The sequence below is a fragment of the Rhinolophus ferrumequinum genome, chromosome 15 (assembly GCF_004115265.2).
Source record: "Rhinolophus ferrumequinum isolate MPI-CBG mRhiFer1 chromosome 15, mRhiFer1_v1.p, whole genome shotgun sequence".
Classification (NCBI taxonomy): domain Eukaryota; kingdom Metazoa; phylum Chordata; class Mammalia; order Chiroptera; family Rhinolophidae; genus Rhinolophus; species Rhinolophus ferrumequinum.
In genome coordinates this window covers 4303144-4325517 of record NC_046298.1, presented here as the reverse complement: position 1 = coordinate 4325517, position 22374 = coordinate 4303144, and the positions used below count along the sequence as shown (strand labels likewise).

Sequence of the window (22374 nt, the reverse complement as noted above, 5' to 3'; positions counted from 1 at the left end):
TGACTGGGCTGCACCCTCCCCTCCACCCAGAGCTTTAGATCCCATCTGGCTCTCCTGTCCCCTCACTGTCCCTCTGCCTCCGGACATGCCCTGGTGTCCACGTCGCCCCACCCCCACGTCTGGTTGTCCCTCTTCAGAATCCATCACTAGCTCCCTACCACCCTCCATGTAAGAGCCCCAGTCCCTGGCCTGATAAAAATTCCTTCTGTTCCCCAAATGGCCTTTCTAGCTGCGACTTCCCTGCCATGGCCTCCAGTCTAGAGCCACAGGAAGGCCACCTTGTCTTCGAGTTCAGCAGGACTTTCCCTCTGTTCCCAGAACCCCTCCTGCCCATCCCACCCCCACCTCGTCCCATCTTCCCAGAACTGTCATCCCGCCTTCCTCATTTCCCAGGTGCCCCTTGCAGCCATCAAGGGCGGAGCACACGTGTCTTGAATGAACTTCCTTGTGCACGTGCCTGGCTGTCCACTCCCACTGGGCAGGCAGGAAGGACGGACGGGTGCATTAGGGAGCACCAGGGTCCAGCGAGGGGTCCAGCGAGGGGAGCAGAAGGGCATCCAGGCCAACCCATAAGCCATAAGGGGTGGGGTGGGTGCTAAAGCATCACGGGGAAAGCCTCACTGACTGGGTCTCCTCTCGGGGTGTGCCACTCATGGCTGTGGGAGATGGTGGCTGACACTAGCCTCTGGGTCAGGCAACGTGGCTTGGAGTCCTTCCTATGGCTCAGTGGCTGAGCAGCCTTGGGCAAGCGACTGCTCTCTCTGACTTAGTTTCCTTATCTGATGATGGGGATAACAGGCTCTACCTCCTAGGGTGACTGTGAGAGAGATGAATTACCACGTGGAAGCACCACGCTGTCTGTCCACTTATGTTCGTGCTATTACGTGGGCACAGGAGTGTTCTGATAAGCCGGTTGGGTGTGTGGAAGGAAGCTGTCCCCGGGCATGCTCAGGGCCATCTGTGGAGGGAGTGCTGGTTAACCCTGGGGTTTGTTTGGCTTAGTAGGGAGAGGAGCATACAAGTGGGGGCCAGGGCTGAATTTCCAGGTTGAGAGGAGAGCAGCTAAGGCCAGTTCCTCCAGAGGGAGGTCTCCTCACAGAGGCTCCCCACAGCCCTCAGCCTCTGCTCACAAGTCATTGGAGTAGATCCCCACCCCCATTTTGGGGATAGCTGAGTGAAACTGATGTGAGAATGTCATAGTCCTGAGGTTACTGCAATAGCCACTGAGTCAGTTGCCCCTGTAGCCACGATTTTGGATCTTCGGGGTCTTTTTTGATGCCAAATGGGTCACAACCCTCTGGGTAGCACCACAGGCTGTGCTGAAATGAGGGCAAGCCCGGACGCCAGGCCTGCTCCAGGACAAGGGAGAGGAGGCTGCAGAGAGCGCCCCCTCCAAACATCTTCACGAAAGGGTCCCCCTGCCACGTGTGCGGTCGGAGACCTGCCACGGAAGCATCACCCTCTTTCTCAGTTGCTTCTTACAAAATCCAAATGCTTCTGGGAAGGGTAATGACGCTTGAAGATTTAATTATGTTTCCAATTTAAATTTGTTCCCTCCTTGTGTCCAAAATTATTTACAATAAAAGCCACATATAATGTAAAGCTGTGAAAACGTTACTAGAATAGAATCTTAGTGAGAAGAAATGGGACCCAACATATTAATCATAGAGGTGAACATGGTTGAGAGAAACCTGAGTTCTATCAAGGGCGGGGGTCGGGGGGGCGGGAGACGGGAGGCAGGCCATCGGCACATCGCTGGCACCTTAGTGTGAAGTGTGCTTGTCCCAGGAAGTGGCACACCCCTCTGTCTGACTACAGGTGACACGGAAGCACATGAACTGAAGGGGAGTTTCCGGAAAGGCAGGAAGTGCTGACTGGATACAGCAGAGACGATGCAGGTGGTTATGGGGAGGCGGCCTGACAAAGGCCGTGAGCTTGGGAACCGGATCGACCCAGTCTGAGTCCTGGCTCGGCCTGAATGAAATCTGTGAGCTCAAGCAAATTACCCTCTTCCCCTCAGCGTCCTCATCCTTCAGCTGGGGAGTAAGAATGGCGCCTACCTTGTGGCCTTGCTGGGAGCAGCTGAGGGACAACTCATTGTAATGCTGAGCACAGGGCCTGGCACACAGGAAACGCTTAAGAAAAGTCGGCCTAGTCATTCCTAATGCCACTTTCCACCCATTTTTCTCAGGACCAGGGGAGTAAAGATCAGGGGGAGCCCTCTGCAGAAGAGACGACATTCCAAGGAGAGGCTTGATTTCCCATAGGTGATGGGCCCAAGGGTTACTCGGGGAAACCGAGGCAAAACTGGTTGTCACAGTTCCTGGAAAAAGAGGGTAGGGCGGTGCTAGACTGAATGTTTGGGGCCCTCCTCCCCCAATTCCTATGTTGGAATCCTAACTCTCAATGGGATGGTCCAACCAGGCAGGGCCCTGGAGAGATAATTAGGTCATGGGGGTGGCGCCTTCACGAATGAGATTAGTGCCCTAATAAAGGAGACCAGAGTGTTTTCCTGTCCCTTTGTCCAAGTGAGGACACAGCAAGAAGACGGCCATCTAGGAACCAGGAAGGGGCTCCCATCAGACAACAAATCTGCCAGCGCATCGACCTACGGATTCATGGCCTCCCAAACTGTGAGGAATAAACGCCTGTTGTTGACGAGCTGCCCGTCTGTGGCGTTCTGTTTTGGCAGCCTGAGCTAAGCCAGGCTGGTTAGAACTGGTTCTGACGCAGGGGAGAAGGGAAAGGTATGTGAGTAGGAGTCCCAGTGGGGATGGTGGCAAGGGACAATGCATGCCCCTGGACCTGGGAGCCATCATGAGGACAGAAGTGTCTGGGGACAGAGGGAGGGACCCCATCCTGCCAGCACTGGGACCCCAAAAGCTGCTGCCCCTCAAACCTTCTCAAACACTGACTGACCAGAGGGCCTTAACGTTGCCCTCTCCTTGACCACACAGACAGGGTTTTTCCTTACTCTGGGCCCAGGACCCTCTTTCTTGGAGCATTTAAATCCTTTAAAAAACTCACAGTTGTACCTTCTTTCCCTGCCCCTTGGACATGTAAATCTCCTAGCCTCTTGCCAGTGTTACAATCCAGGGATGTTTTTTTCTCAAGCACTTGGGACCAGGCCTTTGAAATGCATTCATCCAGAAGGATGGTGCCGCACCTCCCCGTCTGTGTGGGAGGGTGGGAGCCTCACTACCTAAGTGACAATTAGCGGAGGCAGCCAGCCTAATCAGTGGACAGCCTCCCCCACTTCCTCCGGTGCTTTCCTACCCGTTCAACCCAGGGCCCTAGAACTCCGCCTGTTTCTCTCTGGAGTCCAGTGCAATCTCTCCCCTGGTGCAACAGCCTTGAACGAAGCCTGCTTTGCCAGGTTTCTTTGACAGTACACACCTGGACAGCTTCCTTCTGCTTCCTCTGCCTCCGCTCTATCCATTCCAGCACGCGTGTGAGGTCGGACATCCGCCTCTCGTCAGCCGTCCTCCACATGGACTTCCTCTCTGTGGGCATTACATGCTTTGGGTCCTCTGAGTTGTCTGACATCGTGGCCGGGGGTGGGGGGGGTGGCGCCCTGGGGAAGAAGGTGGCAGCTCTCACTTGGTTGAGCCCTCTGTCTCTAGCCCGGATGACTTAGATGGCAGTGTGTGGCCCCTGGCTGTGAACATAAAGTGCAGTCAGGCCAGCAGCTGGGATGCTGGGCCTAAAAGGTGGGGAGGTGTAGTGGGTGATTGTGAGGTCACTCTCAGGCTGCCCCATGGGGTCAGAGTGGAGAGGACACTGGCTTCCCCTCACGGCCACTGCCCCCCCAGACTCCGCCACGGCCTCCTTCCTGGTCTCTCCACGTCCACTTCCATAAAGCTCTTATTGAAACAAAGGTCAGCCTACATTGTTCCCTTTCTCAGAAACCCTCCCTCAGTGGCTCCCTGTAGCCTATAAAAAAATAATAAATTTCTCAGTCTGGCATGTGGGCTTTCATTCGTAATTAGAATGAAGTTTTTTTTTATAGCCTCAATTACTTTTATATTCATTGACTAGATAGTCATCAGATGCCTACTATGTGCCAGGCATAGTGCTGGGGATACAATGCAAGAGAAAAACATGGTCAAACCTCCAAAACATATGGGCTAGTGGGAAAGACAAAACAGCAGTCCAATGATGACTCTATGAATCCATAACGGCAAACGCAGAGGAGTGCACTGAAGGGAAGGAATGCAATTCTATGAAAGCCCGTGACAAAAGAACTAGACTTGGGTGGGGTGGTGGGTGGGTCACACAAGCGAAAGAGTTGGAGGCTCGGCAGGGCTCTGGACCAGAGGACAGCAGGTACAAAGGCCCTGTGGCAGGATGGAAGCACGCGTACTTGAGGAACAACGGAAGGCCAGGGAGGCTGTGAGAAGTGAAGCTGGAGAGGTAGGCAGAGGCCAGAGCAGACACGACCTGAGAGTCACCTGTTGGCTCAGACTGGGAAGGAAAGGAAAGCAAAGGGAAAACAATAATGGGATTCAAACAGAGGGGAGGAAGTGACATGATCAGGCTTCCTGCTTTGTTTTAGTAAACTTTTATCGAAGGAAACTATGTAGTATACAGAAATGTGTCAGAATCACCAATGAAGACATCTGTGCAAACAGTACCCCCAAATTGTCCACTGGGCTCTGCTGGTCACTGCCTCCCTCCAAGGATAAACACTGTCCTAACCTCCGATTTGATAGATTTGGATTTTTTGTTTGCTTGAGTTTTACATAAATGGAATTATACACACATCGTCTTTTATATCTGGCTTTACTCATTTTACAATATATTTGCAGAATTTTAGCAATGAATTCTTTTAGTTTGTGTCCGTGGAAATGCCTTTATTTCACCTTAATTGTAAAGGAAGATGAGCTGGGTAATAGATTCTTGGTTAACACTTTTTCCAGCACTTTGAACATGTCCTGTCACTGCCTCTGCCCTCCGTTGCTTTATGTGGCAGATCAGCTGAGAATCGTGTTGCCGGGAACAGTAACTCCCTTAACAAATCCTTCACAAATCCCTCCCGGAACAAATCTCGCCGCAGATTCTTGGCCGTCACCTGTGTGTCTGCCAAGGAAGAGGCAGGACTGTAAGACCACGGAGGCGTCGGGTGTCAGAGCTGGGAACACTCTCGGAGACTCCCACTGCTCACTCATTTCACGGACGGGGAGGAGACCAAAGCCCACAGAGCCCAAAACACCTGCCAAGGTCAACGGAAAACAGTGGGGGACCCAGAAATTCCATGAATAATGATGAGGCGTGGAATCTCTACTTCCCCCTAAGACTTCTCATATCTGTTGCATTACACTAGCATTCAGCTTCAGCCATTACGGCCACGTGCGAAGGTCAGCCCTGTGTGGCCAGATCTTTTGTTTTTAAGAAAAGCCACAAATCCAGATGTTTAGGTGAGATTAGCTGGAAACATATTTAAAAAGAAATGTGATTGGACAAAGCCCACGTGGCCCCACTCAGGCCTGAGGACGCCCATGGCAGGCCGTCACCGCAGCTGGGTGGTCCCTCAGACCAAATGACAGAAGACCGGCTGAGGCGGCAAGAGGGGGAGGCGAGCTGCTCCAGTCCAGGAGCCTGGCAATAAGGACAGCCAGGACTGGGACCCAGTTCTTCTGACTCCCAGCCATGACAGCACCGTGGGGTTCCAAGAGAGAAGAGTCTGAGAAATGGGGCTCAAGCAGCAGCTGCCTGCCTATCAAGGATCGAGAAAGGTTGGAACATACCTCCATGCGCCCCAGCGCAGGCTGCGGGATACGTGAGGCGCAATCCCCAGGGGATTTTCCACTCGGCGATGCATGGTTCCTATAGAGATGGGCAACCTGCCTTTTTTACTTTGTCCTCCTTTCTGGCATTTTAATACCCAATATCACTACAATTCTCAAGGGCCATTTAAAATATATATAATCTTATTAGCGAGAACTGCGTCCCTGCGGCGGGTCCGAGAACAGCCATCGGTCCCCAGTCTCGGCAGGGCGTCCGATGTGGGTGATTCGGACTCTCAGAGCGCTACATCTGCCCTAGTTTTCCAGGACACTCTGAGCAAATGTCTCAATTAGGCCGGAGGATGGATGTGCTGTGGACGGGCTGCGATTTACATATTCAGAGCCCTGCAGTCTCCTTCATCCTGCAAATGTCCTTCTTTTGCTCTTCCTGCCCCAAGGAGGAGACTGGCTTCCCGGGACACAGGCCTGGAGCTGGAGGCTCTGAGGGTGATGGAAAACACTGAGGAGCAGCATGGAGCTGGGCGGCTGGGCTGATGAGGGCGCCAGAGGGCTGGACGAGACCCCTGGCTTTGCATCCTCCTTGGCTGTGGCTGCGTGACCTTGGCCTTGCTCTGCCTCTAGTCTTGTGTTTCAACTTGTCAGTGACTAGGACTCCAGAGGGGTTGCAAACTGGGCCGAGTGATATTTGGCCCACAGATATATTTTATTCGGCCTGCAAAGTGTTTCAGAGAGCAGGGTATTTCATTTAAGAAAAAAATCAGATCTGTTTAATAAACAAATCATCGGGCGTGACTGGGCTAGACTTCCCCCTTGAGACAGAGGTGTATGTGCCATCTGCCGCCAGGGCCCCACCCTGGCCCCCTGCACTCACCTATGTCATCTGCTTGTTCCCGGAAGACATTTGAGTTCGTAATCCTTGGACTAGGCAATAATTCCAACCACTTTACAAAGGTATAAGGACAAAGTTACTGCCTCCTCTCTTTGAACTGGAGAGGTTCTTATGCCGTTTTGCAGGTTTGGAGGCAATGGTTCAGACATGTGGTCTCCCAGGTGCTCGTGTTTGGGTCCCGTGCCGTGGGCTGCACTCACATCCATCTGACCCCAAGCCCACCCTCTTCCCAGGCCCTGACGGAGGTTGGCTCTGTCCGGGTCTTGCCGTAAATAAAGCCCTGACCCGTAGCCGCTCTGCCAGTTGGGGGAAAGAAGGGAAGGGCTGAGGGGTTGGGAAGGAGTGGGAAGTTCTCTGACACACTGTGGTAGCAGGAGACTTGTATGACGAGGGAATTACAGAGAGGCTGGGCAGAGCAGTGGGCAGAGTGCAGGGCTGGGCGGCAGAGTGACTGGCTGGCTCCACGCCCTTCCCTGTGGTTTCCTGATACCTGGCCACAGGGACGCTGATTCTCCATAGACCTCAAGTCCTTGGGCAGGTTACTTGACCTCTCTGGTATAACTTTTCTCTTCGGTAAAATAAAACCAGTAATAGTTCTTACTCTAAGTAATTGTGAACATTTAATGAGCTACCTGGATAACGTGCCAGGCACACAGTAGGTGCTTAATAAATGGTAGCCATGGGTACACGAACACATGGGCCTGTGTAGGAATGCTGCTCTCCCAGACCGGGGCCCACGGCAGGGGGACGGCTCAGAAATGAATTTAGCCAGTCCAGGCCAATGGCCGGACGTGACCATCAGTGAGGAGCTTTGGGGTTTCACTTCGGCTCTTGGAGGGCTTGTCCTGCTGCCCAGGAGGATGGCTCAGGGCTCATTCTGCTCCACTCCCCGCCTCCCAGAAAAAGCCCAGCCTGGAGGCCTGGCCCAGTGGGTGGACAGCGGGTGGCTTACCCAGATGCTGGGCGACTTGATCCGGTGGGGCCAGTTTGGGGCTGGCCACGATAAGCTCATCCTGCTCCCACCCCAGGAATGTCGGGTACCAAGTTCCAGCCTCCCTCTGCTGTCCCAGCCCAATCATTAGCGTGGTAATTGGAAGAGAAACGCTCCCTCCCAGGGTAGTGGCAGGACCCCGTGGGCTGCAGGAAGGAGGGGACAGGCACCACACCAACAGGCCCCCTCTGTCCGCTAGAGCGCACCTCGGTCAGCTCCCCCTACCTTCTCATGGCCGCACTTACTTCCCCTCCTCCCTTTGCTCCCGCCCTCTGAGCGGCACTGGAGCCCACCAGCACTCAGCAGCACTCAGGCCCTGCATCAGGACACGGACATGACACTTCCCATGTCCCCACGTCTATCGCAGGGCCTCTCACTGGGGAGGTTTCTGCCCCAGCAGCAGACATTTAGCCAATGACTGGAGACAGTTTTGGTGGTGACCACTGGGGGACGGGGTGCTACTGGCATTTAGTGGTGGATCCACGGGTGCTGCTAATCCTCCTACAGGACCCAGGACAGGCCCCCCGCCTACCCCCACTCCCATGAACTGTCCAGCCCCCACAGTGCTGAAGCTGGGAAGCCCTGTCCCATTGGAGAACACAGACATGTGGCCAAATGGCTAAGATTAAATGGGTAAGGCTATCATAGAAGTAGGGCCCGGATGACGTGGAGGTCCAGAGATGGGAGGAAATGACTGAATCAGAGAGAAGCAAGGGAAGTCCCCATCTGGGCATGTGACAGTATTGCTATCTCACCTCTGCCTCATGTAAGGAAGCTCCTGTATTCAAATGGCTCGTCCAGCATGCAGGTGCTCTTCCGATTTCAGGCCCCACCTGTTCTGGTAGTTCCACTTGGACGCCTGGATCCAGCTATGCCTGAAGTCTCATCTCTGGTTACGTGTCACCTGTGGGTGTCTTTATACTTAATGCTTGTTTGAGTTACTTCTAATATAGCGATAGCATCACAGCACATCAGCCCACTCACAGAGCTTGTGTGGCCTTCTCCTCTCAGCCCTGCACACTTGATGGCTCCCCGGCTGACAGCGGCCTTCTTTTCTCCCTCCTGGGGCTGGTGGCTTCCATCAGTTGCTGCAGCTGCCACTCCTGCAGCATCAAAATATGCAGCATCATTTGCGTGACTGAAGTGTGCCATCAGCCCGGACTGGGGGAGCCACAATCAGATGTGGTTCGTGGAACAGCTGCCCGTGCAGGGCTAACAGTTAATTAAAAGCTACGGGCACTCAGTGACTAACTAATCACAGCATGGTGGCAGTGGGCGATGACACGGGCACTTCTCTGCTGGAGTCAGCTGAGAAACTCCAAATGGGAGCCTTCCAGCAGCCGGGGCGGCTGGAGGCGTGGGTGGCCACGGTGTGGCTGTCCCAAGCAGTCTGTGGGGCTCACTGAGTCCCAGCTGTCTCTTGTTTGAGGCTTCCAGAAGAAAGAGTGAAAGGGGACCCGGTGGGAGGTGAAGACATGCACATCGCTATGGGGCCGGAGAGGGAGGCTGTCAGGGTTTGGGAACCACTGAGGCAGGGGGTGTGAGGGGATGTCGACCGCAGGGATTGAGCAGAGTCCTGGGGTACCTCGGTGGAACGAGACGACACCCCCTCTTCATCTCAGGGCAGTGTGGCACAATGGTTAAGTGCATGATAGAGCCAGACCGCCGCAGCCAGGGCTCTGCCGTGTTACCATGGACATGATTTGTAACCTCTCTGCCTCAGTTTCCTTACCTGGATTAAGGGCAGTCTGGGACTGATGACCATACCTGCGTCCCGGGGTTGTAGCCAGGATTCATCCATGTAAAAGTTTTCTAACACAATAAGCAGGTGACACACTATCAGCTTACAAAGCAGAGGGCTACTTCCTCACAGGGAAGAAATGAAGGGCCATGTAGGTGAAGAGTGACTTTGGCCTCAATTTACCAGGCACTCCCCACCCCCATCTCCCCCAGGGGCAGGCTGGGGGCCCTGGAAGCCTTGAGGCAGGGAGAGCTGGGGTGTCCCTAAAAGCCAGGCTGGAACGGCTTCACGCACTCTGCATTGAAGAGGTGCTGCAGGGTCGGCCTTTCCACGGGGTCCCCTGGGGCTGGGGCCCCTGGAGCTGTACCTCGGCTGGGCTGCTGCCTTTACCACCTCTGTTCCGCTCCTCGTCCAGTTCCCCGTCTGGCTCCTGATTCGGGTCCCGCCCATCAGGGTGACCCCGCATGACTGTGAGGAGCTGTGACTTCCACACCTTTCATATTGGCCCCAGGTTACCCAACAGGAGAGGCTCATACTTCCTCACCTGGCTTTCCATGTCCCCCATGACATGCTCCAGCTTATCGCTTGGGGTGTATCCCCAGCCCCCACCCCTGGCTGCTGCCTGGGGTCCCCGAAGCTGCTGCGCCCCTGGCTGACTCTGCTCCTGCCCTCTGGGTGCTTTCTGCCCCCTCGTCCTTCACCTCTGGAAGCAGAGATCTGTCCTACCTTCCAGTAGGGCTGCCTCCATGCCGCTGTCTCTCTCTCCTGTTGCACTGATCCCAGCAGGCCCGGGTGGCTTGGAGAGTTCTGGTCATGGTGGTCCTTGGGGAGGGGGCCTTGTTGAGAGGCTGTTGCCGGAGCTGAGACCTAAGGGGTAGACAAGAGATGTGAGCCTTGTGACTCTGGGGGGAGGAAATGGTGGCTGCAGAGGTGCTGAGAGGGGAGCGGCTGGGGTTGCCCAGAGTGCGGGGAGAGTAACAGGAGACAGACTGAGGAAGGGCATCAGCGGCTCGCAGGTGGGGTCATCTTTCACGGGGTGAGGTGGGAGGCCTCACCTGCCTCAGGGCCAGCTGTGCTGCGCCCTCCCGGCCATCACCCAGGCGGGCAGGTGGCTGTGTGTGCAGGGGGGAGCCTGGAAGCCAGGGGCTGGGGTCTCCCAGGTCCTGTCCTCTGAGCCTCTGAAGATGAGAAGCCATAAATCCCCCAAAGGGCGTGGCTTCCTTAGTCACTCAAGGAATATTCATGAGCACCTACTGTGTTCCCAACAGTGAGGGAGTAGGTGGGAACCAGGACTGATAAAGAAATGGGTCAGTAGTAGTGTTTGTCAGGAATCGAGGTGTGCCAAGTTATGTGGTGTGGAGGGCAAATGAAGGGATGGTGAGAGGCTCTCATCCTTGGCTGGGGTGTGTGCGGGGTCAGGGTGGGGACAGTGCTGCCTGAGGAGGGGCTGCCCTGGCTTTGGCAGCCCTGGAGCTGGCAGAGCCTCTCTGAGGCCTGGGTCTTGCCTGCTATCCTGACACTGACCAGCAGATGGCGGGAGTGCTACAGCAAAGTCAGGGTCTGCTGGGGAGGGAGGGAGGGGGAGAAGCAGGGAGGGAGAGCGAGGGAGGGGGAGCCCAGAGGCAGAGAGCAGACAGACAGAGGCGGAGTATATCAGTCTGCATGGGCTGCCATAACAAAACACCATCGGCTGCGTAGCTAGAACAACAAATTTATTTCTCATAGTTCTGGAGGCTGGAAGTCCAAGGTCAAGGTGCCAACAGGTAGGTTTAATTCTGAGGTCTCTTCTCTCGGCTTGTAGGTGGCCGCCATCTCACTATGTACTCACATCATGGGAGGGAAGAAGGGAGGGAGACGGTGGCCATATAAGAGAGAGAGCTTCCTTTTCATATGAGGCCACCAGTCTGTCAGATTAGGACCCCACCTTTATGATCTCATTTCACCCTAATACCTCCTACAGACCCTATCTCCAAATACAGTTGTATTGCGGGTTAGGGTCGCAACATATGAATTTTAGGGGGGCACAACTCAGTCCATTGCAGAGAGACAGAGAACACAGTGTGTGGCGGGGGGCAGAAAGGGGCAGAGAGGGAGAGACAGAGACGGGGTGGGGAGTGGGGGCAGGAGCTCAGGACTCCTGGTTCGGGGCCAGCTTTGCCACTCACTTTACCGAGACCCTGAGCAGGTCACTTCTCCCTTTGAGCAGTTACCTCGTCACCTCCGAAGGGGGCAGTGGTGCAACCTTCACCCACTGAAGCAGCGACAAACTTGCAGAGAGCAGCTCTCAAGAGCTTCCCTCGATTTTCCCTCAGTGATAGCGACCCTATGAGATGGGCATTAACTTTATCTGCAGCTCTCAGATGAGGAGACTGAGGGTCAGCGAGGTTCAGTGCCCAAGGTCACACAGCTGGGATACAAACCCAGGTCTCCTGACCGTGTGGTCTGATGAGTAGGTGAGCACTCTGAGAGGGGTAGAAGATACCTACAGACATGAAGGAGACTCAGAACTCTGGCACAGCCGAGCGGGGCAAGGCAGAATCCTTCTGGGAGTCGGTTCTGGAGCCTCCACAGAACCCCCGGGAAGGGTCAGTTTGGGGGAGGGCTCGTGCAGGGACCGCAGGGGCTTACCGCCTGGAAGCTGGCGCAGAGACCCGGGAACCCAGAGTGGCACTCCAGGACACAAGGTCACCAAATAAAGCTGCCCCCGATGGTGGCCTCTGCCTTGCCTTGGTTCCCCGGACAGTTCCTGGAAGCCCACACAGCATTTGGCTTCCACTGTGTGGCATGTGCAGGGGCAGAGAGGAGAACGGGCTCCTTTCCTCTCAGAGACACATGAGGGAGGTCTAAATCTAATAAGTTAATCTAGACTCCTGGAAACAAGATTAAATTTTCAAATAAAGGCTGGCTCTGACAGCTAAGGCATAAATCTTTTATTTAAAATAGAGACTAAACCCATTCAAATGCAATCAGAGATGACAGATGCAGATAGAAACAACCTCTGATAGAACAGACACAGTATGGATTTGTTCTCTCCTGGTGACATATCACAACGAGTGACCTTAGGGACAGTCTCAGCATCAGCAAACAGTGGGGCCTTTGCATCCATTTCCATGTGGCTTGTTGGCCCAAGGTGTGACTTGTCCTGAGACAGATGCTGAGGCAGGTGGGAAGGAGCCAGTCTCGAAGGCCATGGTCCCACTGCCATGCGGCCACAGGGCAGAGATGGGGAGCAGCAGTGTTTGGGGGTGTCTGGAGCATCACCCAAGCAGCCAGAGGAGGAGAGAATGGGGGCTGCTGAGCGCAGGTGGGAGATGGTTGAGGCAAGAGGAGAAGGTGGGGCAGGGCAGTGAGGCATTTCCTGGAGCTGCCAGAGCAGAGGGTGACGCTCTGAAGGTCCGTCTTCTGCCTCGGCTGCGTATGGGTGGGCATTTCTGAGCGCCACACACGGTGCCTCCCCTACACGATCTCATTCAGGCCCCACATCAAACCCTTTTACAGTGGCCCTGAGCTCAGTTCTAACCAACCGAATGTGAGCAGAAGTGAAGTGTGCCACTTCCAGACTCAGCTTATAATAATCTCCTTGGATATTCTTTATGACTTTTCCTCTTCTCACTTAGACACAAACACAGGGGCCTCAGAAGCCATGTCGGAAGGTGGCAGAGCCACAGGGAGGAAGGTCCCTGGGTACCAGAATCACTGCTGGAGGCAACTTCATGACACTCAGGAATCCCTGTAGGGCTTTACATGATATACCAAGAAATAAATGTCTATTGCATTAAGCCACTGTGGTTTGGGGGTTGATCTGTTACAGTTGTTTTCTTAACAGTGAATTTTTATGAATTTCAGATAACGTTTTCATTCATAGATTCATCTGTGCTTTACAAAAACTCTGGGTGGCAGTCTGGGAATGGCATTTTACAGATGACAATGCTTGTCCTAGCTTAGGTACTTGGTGGGAGGCTAGACAAAGTTTCTAAAAAGAGCTCTGTGATGCGGATGTGAAGAAATGATGACAATGTGGCCTTCCTTGGCCCCGGCCGCTTCCTATTGGTTCAGGCACCTCTGTACTTCCAGCTCTTCCCTGGGACTCGGCGCCCAGGTTCCCACCCTCTGACCCCACCCCTTTCACTCTGAGGGCGCTAAGCGCCTCTGCCTCTGTCCACGGTGCTGAATCCAGTGCGTTAGTGGAATGAGCCTGGACTTACATATTGGACCCACCTGGGTTTTACTTCTAAGGGTATGTTCCCTTGGAAAGTCTTTTAACCTCTCCAAATGTTAATTTTCTTATCTGTAAACTGGGTAAAGTACTCTTCCCTCATGAGACTGCTGTGAAGATTAAGTGACGTGGAGAGACTACCGGTGTACTAGGTGAGTTTTTTCACATCCTCTCTCCCTAGTTACAACAGATATTGAACCTCCCTCCCAAGAGTAGCAGGTGAACGGATGACAGTTTTATTCTTATGTGTAATAGTGACTCCACGGCCAGACCTATCATGCGCTGCGCTGAGGTTTGAGGGAATTAAGAGAAAAAAGAGAACAAACAGTCTAGAGATTGTCCCTCGTGATTCTAGCTGCTAGAAGCTAAGGGGTTACAGAAGATTTTGAGTTTAAGAGAAATTTGAAGCTTGGTGTAAGTATGTTTCTTTGGTCCCACCAGCTTCTGCATTTGTAAATGGTGGGTAGGGGGTGACCCCTCAGTGGTTCCCAACCCCAACACACAAGGACACCTTTCAGTATTCTCACCACTCGTCTGTCCCCACCTTTGTCAAGGTCTTGTCAATGAAATACACTGCACTTATTAAGGAATAACAAATTAATTTCCCCAATTTTATTAATAAAAGACATTTAGAAGTGATTGTGTAATAAAAACAGTATTAAGCTTCCCAGTTTAATGAGGTGGCTGATGCTTTAGTCTGTGTGGCCTCATTATCAGCTAATGTGTGGATTCCCTTAGGTTTTCTGAATTTTTGCCAAGAATTCACAGAACCCACTGCTACTTCTGTGAACCCAGAGCAGGAGTCTTTGCCTTCACTGGCATCTCGGGAACCTGCCAGCTCAGACCTGATTCTCATGTACCAAGAAGGGGGGAGCAGAGTGGGCACAGGGGAGAAAGGAGAAGCAGCATGTACCTCGGGGATTGGAATCACAAAGGCTCCCCCAGTGTTTGGTTTAACCCACACCTCAGAGGTGGAATTCATGACCCCACTACTCCCTTCCTGAATGTAGCAAGAGGCCGTGTGTGTGTGTGTGTGTGTGTGTGTGTGTGTGTGTGTGTATTAATGAAAAGTATGCCTGCCAAGGGAAAGAGTCAGTTGGCCCCCTTTCTGTCACCACACTCTGTCCCTGTTGTACATGACATGGGAAGCTAATTTGAAATCAGAAGGATGCTTGGTGGGCATAAAACTAGAGTTAGAGAGTTCATTGGACAGTTTTAATGACATTGTGTTCAGACTGTGATGGCTGTTGGGATGTAACTTCCCAGAGGTTTTATTCAGGCCCTTTCAGTAATGGAGACCCCATTCTGTTCCATCCACTAACGCTTGACCTGAGATGCTCCAGATACACTTCTTACCTGCTTTGGGGTTCAGTGAGCGTTGAGTCTGTCCTTAGTGTGATGGGCACCTTGGGCTGGCCCTCTAGCATTGGCACCGGGAAGAGCAAGCCCCTTCCTCAGGCTGGTGGCCTCCTTTTGCAATGCCTAATTGGTTGGTGTCAGCCTCAGTGATGCCACCCTTAGTTGGGATGACAGCCAGTCTGGATGTGTGCTTATCATATGTCAGTATGAACCAAAGCCCATTCTCTTGACTGCAACCCTCTCTTGCCTCTCTAAGGCGGCTTGCCCTGAACTCCACAGCCACAGCTCCTAGCCCACTGTGTCCAGAAAGTTAAGCCAGAGAGCCCAGGGGGCTGGAGCAGGAGGAGCCACGCCCCCAGGGTGGGCTGACCCTGACCCCAGCTCTGTAGGACTCTGGACCTGGAGGATTTCCTCTCCTTGGGAAGTCTCAAAGCTCAGCATCTCCCTGGTTTATGAGATGAGTAGGCAAAGGGCATGTCTGACCTTTTCAGATACTTGTCCCTGCTCGTCACGGTAGCCACTACAGAGAAATGAACTTTTTAAATGTTTCCCAACTGCCGGAAAAACATAGCAGCCTCTGCCAAGGACCAGACAGGTGGTTTCTGTAAGGCTGGACCTCATCTTTCCTGCAGCCTCATGGCTGCCACAGTCCATACACTAAGCAGAGACCTGGGAAGAACTCCCCTCCCTGGGGCCCAGGACTGAGGTTCCCCCAGGCGGGTAGAAGCTGACGGAGCCACGAGGTCTGTGATCTACGGCCATTTAACTTTAAATTTGCTCCCAACACTCCACTCTCCTCCCCCACTCTGCACCCCAGCCCCGCCCCTGGTCTTCCGGGCAATTTGCCGACCCCTCCACACCATGCTGCTGCCTCCAGAACAGGCACCTGTCGGCCTCTGCCACGCCCATCACCACCCTCGAGTCCCTCCTCTTGGGATGAATGTTCCCACACTGGTGTGCAGGTCACTGTGTGTTTGTGTTGCATTGTTCCCTCTTTTGTTGTGGTCCCTTTACTTCCAGTCTTGGGCTCTGCTGATTTGCTGGCTTCCTTCTTCTTTTTGTTCTTGTTCTTTTTTTTTTTAAATAAAGAAGAAATGAGGTGCCTCTGCTTGTATCCTCATCTTTTTGCATTTCTGGACACATTTCTGGTCTCTACTCAAGCGATCTGCTAAGGTGAGAAGGTCAGTTTACTTGAGTGGGAGTCCGTCCACATCACCCCGAAATGAAGGTGCCGGCACTGAGAACAGAACACTGCCACCTCTCCCCATCACTCACTGAGCTCCGGCCGCTCGGCCTTGGTTCTGGCCCCCAGGTGTGCCGAGCTGGGTCCTGCTCAGGGCCTTGGCACGCACCACTCCCTCTGACTAGAGCACGCTCCGGGCTCCCTGCTCCCTGCTGACTGGCTTCTTCCGTTTGGGTCTCAGCTCAGCCTCCCCGACGTCCATCCTGCTCCGGACCCCACAGGGCCTCCCTATTGGATGTATTTCCTGCTGTATCTTCCTCGCTGCACTTATCAATTTCGGAAAGCACCCTTTTTATGCTCATCAGTTTCACTTCATTATCTTCCTCCTCCGCTAGGACACAAGCGCCACATGAGCTGGGCTCTTGCCCGTCACGCTGGCTGCTGTATCCTCACGCCTAGAAGAGCACGACACCCGGAAGCACTTCCCATTTGCTGAACAGACAACGGCTGGTGTCATACACAGTGTTCACATCGAATGTCCATCCTTCCCGTCCTGGGAGTCTCCACCCCGGCGCCTGGTGTCCTGCGTGCAGCACGGAACCCATGGGAATGAACCAAATGAAAGGGTCCCTCGTCCCATCCACTAGATTATCTGGCTTTTAAGGGGACAGACCAAGTTTTACGTTTCTCTGAGTCCCCAGCATCTTGAAGAGCAGCTGCTCAAAGCACCTGCTGAATTGACCAGAATCCTTTGAAAGCATTGCGTTGACAGCTTTGGTAATTGAAGAAGAAGGGTCTGTCTGGTCCTTCGAATGTGACGTGCAGGGAAAGCTGACACCTGGAGTTCTCATTCTCAGTTGTAGGGTCTGAGTCATACGAGTGCAAAGGCTGCACCTCACACAGCAAACGTGTTGATGGAAAACGGGAGAATCTGCCTAAGACGCAGAGTGTCAGAGGAGTGCACAATATCCTTCTGACAGTTGAAAATTGCAAACTTGAGAGGTTCCTTCTCACCTGCCAGCTGTCCAGGCCTCCCCTGAGCAGATGGATCCCAAACCTTGCCCTCCCAGGCTGGATTTCCCACTGCCCCAGAGCCAGCCAACTGGTATCTCTACGATCCACTGTGGGCAGAGTATCTCAGGTGTTTCAGTGTTTTACCAGGACTCTCTCAGTTACAAGTGATTTTAAAAAGGACATATATTGGCTCAAGCATTGAAAAGATGTGTGATGGAAGTTGCTTCAGGCATGGCTGGATCCAGGGGACTCTGTTTGTCTCTGCTTAGTTTATTCTTCATAGGGGCCCTCCCCATGGGGCAGGGGTTGGGCAAGGTGGCCCCTGGACCCCACAGAATCATCCATTCAGTTTAACTGTCCAAGCATTCTACTCGCTCTATGCTAGCCACTCACTTTTTTCTGTTCCTTAAATAAACGGGCAGACTCCTGCCTTAGGATAGTTGCACTATTTTAAGTTCTACCCCCTCCCCTGCAAAGCTGAATTCTCACTCCCTGGCCTCCTACAAGGCTTTACTCAACTTTACCTTCTCAGAGAGGCAGAGCCTGGCCACCCAATTTAAAATCAGACGCCATCTCCCCAGCATTCTCAGTGCTTCTCACTCGGTGCACGCCCCCCGCCCACATCAATGACTGCCTCTAACTTACTCTCTGTGGTACGTATTCATTCGTCTCTGTTGCCCCATGGCCCACCAGAATGTCTCCTTTGTCCCAAGAACCCAGCAGAGTCCTGTCACATAGTAGTTGCTCAATTTGTTAGAAGACCGAATGAAGCAGAAAGAATTAATTCAACACCCAGACCGTGGCGATAGAGCAGTGAACAGAACAAAAGAGGCCTGCCCCTTGGCATCTTCCTTTCTGGTGGGAAAGGCAGACGCGAAACGAGCTTCTTAAGAAGCACAAGGCAGAGAGTTTCAGGTGACGCGTGCTGGGCAGACAAACAGCAGATGCCCACGGCCAAGGTGAGACCGAGTTTCTGCCATCTGCTGAGAACCTAACAAGGAAGGAGCCCATGGTTGCTTCTTTTGCTGTTTTAATTTTACTCTGTTAGACACGGAGCGAGGACAAGCGTGCTGCTAGTGGCAGTAATAAAGCTTCTTCCAGATTTGTTTACAGGTTGTGTTTGCTTTTATGTTCCTTCTCTTCGCACTTCAGGAGCAACGTGGGCAGCCCCCTGCCAGCACACATTCCCCTGACATTTCCCACTCAAATAATGTAAACATGGAGCTCTGCTGACTGGCGCCAGCAGCTGCGTGGAAGGCAGGCCACGCAAACCCAGACGCGGGTATCGACGTGCACTGCCATTGATGTCCCTTTGTAGCAACACAAGTATTTTATCAAAACCTGCCTGGGGGAATATCCATCTTCATATTGACTTAAAATAGAAGATACTACAGGGTGGGTGTTCTGGCTACACAGAATAGACCTCTGCATACAAATATAGATGTGCAATCAATATTTCATCATCAAATTATGATCTGGCTTTCAATGTTTTGCAACAAGAACCACAGGATGAATAATGAAGAGCAATGATAATTTTGAAATGAAAAGATTTCTTTCCATTTTAATAGGAGCTGGGGGTTCCTTCTGGCCGTCCTGTGTGGGCAGCAGGAAAGGACCCTCTGCTGTAGGGACATGGCACAGGCATCTGCAGACCAGAAGGCTGCCTCCGTGCTGCCGTTTGTCTAGAATCAACTCGGACACACACGGGTCTGCTCATTCATCTGAGCGGCCGGCACTGCTGGGGCCCCACCCAGACCCTCAGTGATCTCCTTTCTCGCTTCTGGGCATCCTCCTACCAGCTTCACTATACTTTTGCCTCCAGTGGTCAGCAGGTGCCCTCTGGGGCTCCCGAAACCACTCTAACTGCAAGGGCAGAGCTGCAAGGGCCCGGGTGTTTATATCCCCCAGGGCGGCCCTGAGACATGGCCCGGGAGTGGGATTTGGAAAACTCAGCTCCCTTGTGTTAAGTCCATTCCAGAGTTCCCTGGGGGGTCAGCGGGGAGCTGCTCCACGCTGGCCCCTCCCACTTCCTTGCCTACTTCACTTTCCCCTTCGAGTCCCCCTGGAGCATTTCCATAATATAACCTGCACAGGGAGCCTTGTCTGCAGGTCTGCTCCATTCATTCCACAACTCTACGCTGCGAATCTCCTCTGTGCCAGGCACCATGGTGGGAGCTGGGGTAGAGCAGTGAGAGAAGTAGGTATGGCCCACCTCGCTGGGTCAAGTGTGCTGCTTTGGGTGGGCTGAAAGGGGGAAAAGAAACCATAACACGAGCTCCCGTGAATGGGAAGTTAGGGCTCCATCCAGGACTGGCTGATACAGCAAGCATTTATGGGGGTCCAGCCATGGGGCTCCGGGCGGGCCCTCACACTGAGGTTTGAAGGATGAGTGGGTATAAATGGAGGGTGGAAGTGGGGTGCGGAGCACTGCAGGCAGAGCAAAAGGCAGACTGAGAGGCCCTGCAGTGGGACCCAGGCTTGTCTGAGGAAACGGCGCGGACGGCTGCTATGGCCGGAAGTGGGGCAGAGTGGGGAGGTGGGAAGAGAGGAGGCAGCGAGGTCGGTGGGGGCCGCGCAGGCGACAGCACAGACCTCGCGCACTGTTGCAGGGCAGTGGCCGCCGCTGACAGGGTTCGGCTGTCGCGTGGAAGCGATGGGAACGCAGGGTGGATGGCCGCCCTGGACTAGTGGGGGGCTGCCACTGTTCCCGGCAAGAGTGGAGATGGCTCTGACGGCAGTGGTGACAACAGAGAGGTGCTCGAGGGGCAGAGCTGGCAGCCGAGGGCCCGAGAGGCGGCCCTGGCGGGACTTGAGGGGCACTCTTCCTGCTTCCTGAGCACATGAGCCGGGCTCCCAACCGAGGAGGAGGAAATCCAGGGGCCTGCAGGGGGGCTCTCGTCACTCTGTGCTGGGGAAGGACGTGGAGAATCAAGCGTCAGCAGTTAGGAAACACGGTGTGATCAGTCACGCGGCTGAAATTAAACGCTGTGCAAACGTGCTGCCGAGCGTTTCCCACAGCAACGGAGACCAAGGCGGGCCGCCAGCATGGCTACAGCAACACCGCTCGAAGCCGGAGGAAGGGATTCTCATTATTTGGGGTGGATGAGAAGGTTGGAGGGGAAAGAATAGGGGAAGTGCTCGGGGCACAGGTTCCAGGAAAACTAAGCCTCTGCCCCAACGGGCTGGAGCGTCATGGGAAGCGAGTGGGTTGGAGCTGGAGGCCTGTGTTCAAACCGAGTCATGCTGCTCGTTAGCTGTGCGGTCCTGGGTGGGTCAAGAGCCTCTCTGATCCTTACGTCCCCCATCTCTAAGGTGACGAGGAGCAGACTGGGGACAAAATTAAATAATGTTGGTGAAAGCGCTTTGTCAGCTGTAAGGGTCAAACGTCAGGGTTATCGAGAAAGTGCTTTTAGGCAAAACATCTAACTAGGTGATAATACTGAACTGACGTTAACGTGGGGTGTTATGTATAGGAGAACGTCTTCACACTCAGGAGATGCATGCTGACGCGTTTAGGAGAGAAACCTCAAGATGTCTAAAACAGTCAAACAGCTCAGTAAAAACCAAAATTATACAGCTCAGTGAATGATCGCTCTATATATGTACATCTGTCTGTCTGTATTTATAGCCATCTACTGAGAGACATAAAGAAAATGTGACCAACAAACAATCCAATTTAAAAATGGGCAGTGGACCTAAACGGACACTTCTCCAAGGAGCACATACAGACGGCCTACAGACATCTGAAAAGATGCTCAACGTCACTAATCATCAGAGAAATGCAAATAAAACCACAATGAGCTATCACCTCTCACCTGTCAGAACAGCTTCATCAATAAATCAACAAACAAGGGCCGGTGAGGACGTGGAGAAAAGGGAACCCCTGTGCACTGTTGGTGGGATTGCAAATTGGTGCAGCCACTATGGAAAACAGTATGGAGGTTCCTCAAAAAATTAAAAAATAGGACAACCTTATGACCTTGTCATTCCACTCCTGGGGATTTATCCAAAGAAATCCAAAATATTAATTCAAAAAAGTATATGCACTGCTATGTTTACTGCAGCACTATTCACAATAGCCAAGATACGGAAACAACCAAAATGCCCATCAATAGACGATTAGATAAAGAAACTGTGGTACATTTATACAATGGGGTATTACCCTGCCGTAAAAAAAAAGAATGAAACCTTACCATTTGCAACAACATGGATGGACCTGGAGGGTATTATGCTGAGTGAAATAAGTCAGACAGAGAAAGACATATGATCTCACTTATATGTGGAATCTAAAGAACAGAATAAATGAGCAAACAAAACAGAAATAGACTCATAGATGCAGAGAACAAAAAGACAGTTGCTACACGGGAGGGGGGTTGAGCAGATGGGTGAGAAAGGTGAGGGGATGAGGAAGTACAAAGTGATAGTCACAAAATAGTCCTGGGGATGTGAAATACAGTGTGGGGAATATGGTAAAAATTGTTGTAGAGACTATGTGTCAGGTGGGTACTAGACTTACGGGGATCACTTCATAAATTATATAAACGCCTAACCACTACACTGCGCACCTGAAAGTAATATAACATGTATGGAATGTCAACTATAATTAAAAAGATATATAGTCACGGGATGTAAAGTACAGCCTAGGGAACAGACTCAACGGGACTGTAATGCTATGTACCATGTCAGAGGGGTAGCCGACTTGTGGGGTGATCACTTTGTGAGGGGTGTCAATGTCTAATCAATATGTTTTGCACACCTGAAACTAATAAAAAGAAAACAACTTAAATATATAAAAAAAGAAAATGTGACAAAATGTGACACTGGGAAGTCTAGCTAAAAGATATAAGCGTGTATTAAGTTACGCATTTTAAATTTTTCAGTAGATTTGAAAACTTTCAAAATAAAAAGCAGTGGTAAAAATTAATTGCAGCTGGACTGTGCATCTAAGTAGGGAGGTCAAACAATACCTCAGAGGGTAACAAAAGGCAGTAGGTTCCTGACCTTGGCCTTCAGTAGGGAAACGCAGCCACTGCCAAGCTGTGGCCAGGCAGGGATGGAGTAGGGGGTTAGAAATACCCCAACTTCTCTCCTTGCTCCCTTCCCTCGTCTCTCTGCCTCCATGGACTGAACCCACCCAGAAGCCAAAGGGCAAAGCCTGTGCTGAAATCCGTAGACATCAGCCTCCACAGGCACAGAGTGGGGAGCAGGGCAGAGGATGGATCTGACGCGCCATG

At 52.7% G+C, this 22374-nt stretch overlaps 1 protein-coding gene across 16 annotated transcripts in view; it reads right to left on the bottom strand.

Annotated features, from left to right (window-relative positions):
• C15H16orf78 (chromosome 15 C16orf78 homolog) overlaps positions 1–22374 on the bottom strand; it is a 78157-nt gene that overhangs the window by 10224 nt on the left and 45559 nt on the right. For 6 of the 16 annotated variants that reach the window (XM_033128230.1, XM_033128239.1, XM_033128238.1 and 3 more), the window contains 2 exons: positions 10095–10235; positions 3397–3574 (listed from right to left, as the gene is read on the bottom strand). In XM_033128230.1, coding sequence (XP_032984121.1) covers positions 3397–3574; positions 10095–10235 — 319 coding nt within the window. Of the gene's footprint in view, positions 1–2060; positions 2324–3396; positions 3659–4862; positions 5080–5747; positions 6460–6618; positions 7163–8382; positions 9865–10094; positions 10236–22374 lie in introns of those variants that run through there. The other 10 variants (XM_033128232.1, XM_033128233.1, XM_033128235.1 and 7 more) reach the window with 10 other exon arrangements.